Raw genomic sequence first — 8,041 nt, 5'->3', positions numbered from 1 at the left:
AAAAAGTTTTTAATTTGTGGCTTCAGTAGAAATGTAGAAATCTTATACGCGAAGAGAAAAAATTTAAATTTTGAAAGCAGATAGACTTTAAATGAACAAAGGTATTCATAACTTCAAAATTTGAGTTTGTAGATTCCAAGTATGAGAATGGGTGCTTTATCCTGTTTTCAGTATTTTGCTGTAACCTAGGAAGCTTAGAGTATTCTCATGCTTGAAGTTAGATTGTTTAGAAGAAAAAAAAGACAAATTATTTCCAGATTTGGAAAAAATCGTCTGAATTTCTTTAAAAGATTAAATTTACGCATTCCACCGAGTTAGCTTATTAAGATCTGAATTTTATGCAAGAGTGATTCCAGCTCAACGTTGAATACCTCGAGTTAAGAGATGAATTTTAAAACAAAAATTACACCTATAAAACATTAAGCAGGACAATTTTAATTCATATTTTGAACGATAATATAAAATACAATAGAACTTTGCTCCGACAATTTGAAGTAATTCGATAGAGTCATGAAATTCCACATTCGTATCCTTATTCTATTCTTTGAACAAGTGTGTCGACAAATTTATCAGGGAAGTCCACAAAAAGATGATGTGAAGCATCTTTGAATTCTATCATCTCTGCTTTTGAAAAATGCTTCTTTATGTCCGCCTCTTCAGAGCCTCTACATTTAAAAAAGATAAATTTAAAACTTAAAATTTATTTGCATCATTTTTTTAAATCGCGTAGCAAATAGTTAAGTTCATATATTTACTTAAATATACTTATAGGAAACTAACCTATATTAAAAATTCAACTTTTGGTTTAAGTACCAGTGGGCACTTCGTAGATTAACCATGTTTTTGATTGAAATTTAAGCAACTGCATGGGATTGCAAATACATTCCTTAGCCACTTAACAAAGAGATTCTGCATGTTCTACAACAATAGAAAGCGGAATTTTACTCGCCATTCTGAAACTGGTGAAAACTTTAAGGCGATGAAATCAAGTGGGCCCGTTTACAAATAAGGGAGAGGGGAATATCTTATCTAAAAAGAGACTTGTTTCCAGGTAGTTAATTACCATATTTATCTAAGAGATAAAAGGTACATTACGTAAAGATATTGCCGCACAAATTTATTTTCCCCCGAAATAATCCCTTGTCTAATTTATCCCGAAGCTGTAGAAATTTTATGGCAAAACAAATTGAAGAAAGTAAATTCTAATCATTACCTTCGGGTTTATTCTTACGCAAATTAACATAATATCTATCAATTAAAATTAATGAAAAGCATCTCAAATCTTGCAATTAGAAGCTTGTAATACTTAAATTATGCCATTTTTTAAGTAGCTGGCATAGTAAACGTGGCAGAAAAGGAGTGATAAGCATTAAGGTTTTTTTAACGATATAATTCTGTGATGCCATAATTGGCATTACATATTTCTCGGCAGGAAACTGAAAAAGATGTGTCATGCCATCACAAGGTCGAATATGAAACTTACTCTTAAACCGTTCCAACTGAAATACACACGTTTTGGGAAAATCCTTTTAATGCATTAACTAGTAAAAACGTGATTGAGCATATTAAGAGTAAAATTTCGAATAATTCATTTGAAATAGTATTTGAAAAATATTGTGTTTAAGATATTTTAGCTGGAATTTCCGACTAAGTTATGAGATTTAACATTCACGCTATAAAAAATTTGAACGTATGATAACTTATAAGAGAAAAAAAAATCCCGATAAAATGCAAAAATCATTTGAATACTAGACACTCGATAATATGTCACAAATTAGATCTATATCTCTAAACTTGTAATTTTTCTACGAAATTTGTCAGCCGTGGCAAAATTTGTTTGCATAAATATCTTAATGTTTTAAAAAACAGTTTTATCAAGAACGATAAGTCAAACATTACATGATTTAGATTAAGCCTGAATTTGATTACCCGAAAGAAAACCAGAGATTACATTCTAGCTTGCATATATTTAAATTGCAATAGCTGGCTTAGTTCCGTAAACTATTAAATATATTTAGTTAAGACTTTACTCAGCAAAAAGTTCTTTAATGCTAGCAAATATTTGCTAAGTACTAACACTGTTTATGTAAGCTTTTATCTGTTTCGAAACTGTTTTTAACGATAATGACTTTATAAAACATGTTTACATGTTTGCACGAGACAATACGTTCATGTCTATTGCTGTGGAAAATTATCGAGTTCTACAGATTATCGAGTACAAACAGATCTGTCTAATTTTTTTAAAATTATTCAAGTAGTTGATTCTTAAGGGATTAGATATTACATTGTATTTAAACTCTGGTGACTCAGTTATACGATTACAAGATTAATATAAGCAATTGAGGAAGTTTCGAACTAAACTTACTCAAGATTAAAAATAAGCACGAGATAGTTAGCTAAAAAATAGTATAAGTTGGAATTAAGTAATCCCTCAATTAAATTTTTTAGACAGTTTCAGTTCACCTTATTACTAAAATGCACTTAGAAAATATGGATTGTAATTTATGGTCTATTCACTTTGGTCATCCAACATGTTTTTCTTGGTGTAAATATTAAACACTTCCTTATTGCTACTAAATATATTGAGAGTAGAGATAATAGAATACTTACACATTAAATGGGGATTTGGACCCATAAATGAAATATGCTGGACCATCATATTGACCACTATGAACAATGGGGGATTCCTGATATTGTTTGAGAGCATCAGCAAGAGCTTCTGTGTTGAACCGCATATCATATCCTCCATCCGGTCTTCTTCTGTACAAGAACTTTGACATCAGGTAAGCTTCCTTTTCGGATTGGAGTTTCTGTAGAAAGAAACTATACTAAGAATTTACGAAAAACTTTAAATTAACAATTGCCTAGTCGTATTTTATCTTTAAACAGTGCGCAAGATTGAACTTAACATTCAAAACAAGTTTCCTGTTGCTCCTTAAGTTAATGACATCAAACTAGTGTCCGTACAAAAATTAAAACAAAAAGCAACATGCCTAGATAGAAAGTTGCTTACCAACAAAGGTAAGAGGAGCTAGTAAACTGATAATCAGCAAGTAAATAAATTCATACGCAATACGTTAAACTGTGGCTTAGCGTTTTTTCCAATACGTATTAAAGCAATACGGAAACTACAATTCACCCTATTCTACTGAAGGCAAGTTGGAAGCTTCATTAGATTAGCAACATATCAACCATTTAAAAATTACGTTTCGAAATCCACAAAAACAGTTAAGTATTGAGTCATTAGTAAATAGAATTCGGCCAATGTTGCTCACCATTGTGTCACGAAATTTTATATCTCTCACATATAAAAAGATGTTATCAAGTTGGTTAAACAAACTGAAAAGGCAACTTACCATTTCTTCAGGCAATCTTTCATACAGAAGTGGCACGCTAATTCTAGTGACATCGACTTCAGAGGTATCTTTGGGAAGACTTCTGACAACATCTGTCCAAATATTCATGAATCTGAGGGATCGGTCAATCAATTCCTGCTGAATTTTCTTCACATACATGTCCACAATAAATGCTTTCTCAACTTTCTTTGGCTAAAATTAAAAAATACGAAATTATTTAAGTAAATCACTCAAATTAAAAAGTACTTTCAGGGGAAAATTAAACTTTGAAAAATTATTCACGAGAACGAAACTCTAAACAATTCTTATATAAGAACAAGAATTACAAAAATTCTGTTCGAGCGGCAAACTTCAGTTTTTCAGCAACATTTTCACAAGAAAAGGCGAGTAAAGCCTATTTTACTTACATTTATACGAAAATTGGTAAATAAAATTTAAAATATTAAGCGATTGAAAAAAAAACTGCATGGTTTAATTTAATTTGAATAGCCCTTTAAAATCCAAATCTTTGTGCAGCCAATTTCATTGGAGACTTAAAATTAAATGCTGTTTTTTTTAAGAGCTTTGCTAAAATTTAGTTTACTATTTTAAAAGCTATTACATGCCACTAAGCTTTTAAAGATTTTACTTTTTAAGCTTTTAATTTTATTAAAATACATATTAAGATTCGTTAAGTGGCTTTATAGCAGGCATATAGAGGCGTGAAGAAAAAAAGAAAAGGAGGAAACTTTCAAGTCAAGTTTAAATGTGTTAATCAAACATTCGTATCCTCAATTAAGAATATTTGAAGCGGTTTCATATCACTAAAAGTTCAAATTTACAGGAAACTTTTAAAATTCCGCATTTAAAAGAGATAGTAAAACATTACTATTGCTGAAGCTATAACCATGTCTACGCATTTGGAATATGAGAACTTTTCAAAAGCTTAGTATTTGGATTTGCATTCGTAAAAATTAAAGCTAAGTAAAAAGACAAATATTTAATCCAGTTATAAAAACTATTGCTTTTAATTATACGTAGATCAAATTATCAACATTAAAATATGGAAGTTAGTTTAGATATCGAATGGTTGATCATGAAATAGTTTTATTCGCATACACTTATTCTAAATCAAAGTGTCTTCAAAACAATCACAATAGGAAAACTTAGATTTTTAAATTAAACGCGCGTCTGAGTAGATAATTTTCCACTATTCGGTAGAAATCTACGAGCTGTTATCAAAGTGATAAAAATATTTAGGTTTAGTCTCAAATTTGCATGAGATTTTTTAGATTCAAATGTTAGACGTGTGTTTACGGCTCTTAAACATAGGAGACTGGATGTTTGGAGTTTAGGGTACAAGAATCTGAATATATTGTAGCGCGCCAAAGAGCTCAGAGTTATAGTGTACTACTTATAACATACTTCTTGTAGAGCAGCACTGATGGCAGTTAATCCTCCAAAACTGTGACCGACCAAAACGGAATCTTTGATGTCCATACGATCCATGAAAGTGTAGAGGTCCTGAAGATTGTTATGGAAACTAGAATCCTTCGTATGTTCACTCTCACCGTGGTTTCTGGCATCGTAAGTAAAGACCTGGAATAAGAATACGGCGGAGTACAAAATTATTCATAAAATATATTTTAATTTAACGATAAGAAATAATTAAATAAGATTATGAAGAATTTACTGACAAGTGTTAGGAATTAATGTTTAATGTATTAAGTACTTCAGCGTATTCAGGAAAATGGTCTACATCAGCTGATGTCCCTTCAGTTTGGAAATCTTACATGTAAAAATTAAATGCGCAATACACGCAAGAGTGCTAATTATTGGTTCGACGATTCCTAGGTTTTTCAGATTAGTATTTACATATTTGTCGAGTTGAATGTACTGCAATGACACAAATCCATAATTGTGCTAAATAAAAGCTGAATAAAAGTTCACGGATCTGTTTTGTAAACCAAGTAAGATCAAGCAATGGGATGAGTTTTCTAAAATCTAAAAATAGTGCTGGTTAGAGAAATTTACAAACACTAGCGCAAATAGTGTGCTGCTGGAAAGTAAAATTTCTTCATAGTAAACTGTGCTGATATGATCTAATATGGTATTTCATAAACCAAAAGAAAAACATGCATAGATCACTCGTACATTCCAGATGTGGGTACCATTTCACTGAAAGCAAATCGGGAACTTTCCTTCCGAAATGAAGTTTAATTTTACAAATGAGAAAAATTTCAACCGATCATGGAATAAATTTGACTTTATTTGAGCAAATTAAAACATCTGTTGAAAAGTTAGGTCAAACAGTTTTGGTTAAATTTGATAATTTTGTTGAACTAGAACTCTAGTATAAATTTTTGCTAGTTTTGCGTAAGACTTAGTCTAAATTTTAATAGCGTAGTATTTTATTAAATTTTTAGGAGTAAGTCTATAACCTCAATAATTCAAACGAAAGTGCTACGGGTTTAAAAATTTACTAAATGCACCCGAAGAATGCTTTCCGAGTGCCCAGCAGAAACTTAACGAACGAGAATCAAGACTAAGTTTAATTGAGAAGATTTTGCTGAGAATTAAAGTTAAGATTTCCGCAGTCAAGATTAAAGTAAACCAGGTGATAAGAGGACCCAAAAAGTGATGAGATTATGCAAAATAAATATTTTACAAATTGATTTGAAAGAAATTTTTGTAACATTTTTATATCACTTGAAGATTTTATTTTTATCAATATTAAAATATTAAGGAAAATTGTTAAATGTTTGAAAACAGACTTTAAGAGAATTTTAGTTAGATGTAAGTTGAGATAAGTTTTTACTAATCCTCTTTTACTTTGTAAACAAGAGCACATATTTATTTACTCCGTTCAAACTCCAGTTAAAAAAATTACTGGGTTTAGTGACAATCTTTTCAAACTACATCTCAAATATTGAAAATTATAGCCTCTAAGCATACCTTTCTCTTAGTCAATTCTGCCACTCGCTGAGGTATAGTTTCCCACACTTCTTTGGAGCACAACATAGCATGCATAAAAATGACAGGTGACTTTTTCTTATCGCTTCCACCAATAGCTTCAAATACACGATGGGCGAGCTTTACGGGTTGATATCTAGAAAAGGCAAGGATTTCAATAAGTAAACTAGGCCTTAAACAGACTTGGACAAAATTTTGCTTCCTATCAGCAATTCTGATCTAGCATATTAAGCCTGAATTAAGTTTGAACATCTAAATGTTAAACTGTATTAGACACATACAACACATTTTATGTTTAATGTATTAAGAATTTAAATATTACTTTCAATAAACATTTGAAAATAGTGTTAAAAGAAACTAAACGGATAACAAGTCTGAAGTCAACAACTTAAAAAGGAATAGCTCAATTTTTCAAAAAACTAGTTAAAGAAGTAAAGAGTTCTAATTTTTGCTACGTAATTTCAGTTTAATTTTTCAAATATTTGAACTGTAATAAGTATAGAGTTCAGTTTTATCAATATCTAATAAAAAAATCTAAAATTGAGAAGATACCCAGTTTTAGTTATTTTAATACCAGATTGAATTTACAGAAACTATTAAGTGTTTAAGAAATGTTGAACATTTTAAATAGTCATTATAATAAACACATTTAGAGTTTGTTATGTTTTTCTTATCTACTTGAAATTTTGCTACTTAAAAATTCTAATCTATGTAATGAATTTTCTAAGTCTTTAAATCTAAAATACTAGATTTTTGACAAGTGACTTATTTCAAAAATCCAAAACTCATACGAATTTAATAGAATGCATTTTTTAAACAAAAATCGAAAGTAGTACGAATTAAAAAATGAATTGATATCTATATTACCAATAAAAAAAATTTGAGATAAGAAATTTTTAAGAGATTTGGAATTGTCGAAATTTTTGAGTCTACTGCTCTAAGAACTAACTTTAAACAAATTCTAAACGGTAGAGTCCAATAATTTGAGATATTTTTCTCTTAGCAATTATGAAAGTTTATTAAATAAGACTGTATTAAATTTATAAATATATTAGACCATAATTAGGAACTGCATCCAAAAGATATGGTTAGTCTTTTATTTTCAATTAATTATGATTAGTTTTATTTTAATTTCAACTCTTCATCAATACAAATAATTGCTTTGTAAACGAGAAAGTAGAGTAATGCGTATTCACTTAAAAGAAATGTTATAAATTTTTAACTAATCTGTCAATTGGAAGAACACATGACAGAGCAGACTATTTTTTTAAAATTTACACTTTCGTGTAGAGATTCAACTAAGACAACAATAAACTATAGATTACATACATTTTGCAACAGCTTAACTTATTTCAAACAAAATGTTACAAAAGATAAATTCTAAGTCATACATATTTAAATACAATTGAATTATCAGTGAGAGAACTTTATACCTAGCCATGCTTCTAAAAATCGATGCTAACGTTGATACCTGATAACTTCAAACAAGAGAAAGCGTAAACTGTGAATTTCGCGCAGCTAAACTTACCTTTTATATCAAAGTAAGATAGCAAATAAGTGACAGTTGTGGTTTTGAATGCACACGATTTGAGAACTAAGATTTATCATATGTCAAAAATGATTTGGTGTTTGAAAAGTAGTAGTAGGCGTATTTCTTTACGTCGTACTAGAGCTGCACAATGGGATTTTGTGTGATGGTCCAAAAGAACATTTCTTAAAATGACAAAAGACAT

General features: G+C 29.8%; 1 protein-coding gene across 1 annotated transcript; it reads right to left on the bottom strand.

The window, feature by feature from the left end:
- Positions 1 to 414: 414 nt before the first annotated feature.
- On the bottom strand, positions 415 to 7,800 carry LOC107440247 (sn-1-specific diacylglycerol lipase ABHD11). The gene is made up of 6 exons (XM_016053122.5): positions 7,742 to 7,800; positions 6,291 to 6,444; positions 4,761 to 4,934; positions 3,357 to 3,548; positions 2,611 to 2,810; positions 415 to 665 (listed from the first exon to the last, which is right to left on the bottom strand). Exons 1-6 carry the CDS (start codon positions 7,747 to 7,749, stop codon positions 533 to 535), a joined length of 861 nt encoding a protein of 286 aa, XP_015908608.3. The 5' UTR covers positions 7,750 to 7,800; the 3' UTR covers positions 415 to 532.
- Between the last annotated feature and the right edge of the window lie 241 nt (positions 7,801 to 8,041).

This window comes from Parasteatoda tepidariorum, chromosome 8 (genome assembly GCF_982258835.1).
Source record: "Parasteatoda tepidariorum strain Cologne lab strain chromosome 8, Ptep-v5.0, whole genome shotgun sequence".
NCBI classification, from domain to species: Eukaryota; Metazoa; Arthropoda; class Arachnida; order Araneae; family Theridiidae; genus Parasteatoda; species Parasteatoda tepidariorum.
The sequence above is the reverse complement of the archived record's forward strand: the minus strand, read 5'-3'. Positions and strand labels throughout refer to the sequence as shown.

Excerpts from the sequence above, each read along its gene's own strand:
- LOC107440247 (XM_016053122.5), bottom strand. Across the intron at positions 4,935-6,290 it reads CAGAATTGACTAAGAGAAAG|GTCTTTACTTACGATGCCAG; the intron begins GTATGCTTAGAG and ends TTCTTATTCCAG. Across the intron at positions 666-2,610 it reads TCCAAATCCCCATTTAATGT|AGGCTCTGAAGAGGCGGACA; the intron begins GTAAGTATTCTA and ends TTTTAAATGTAG.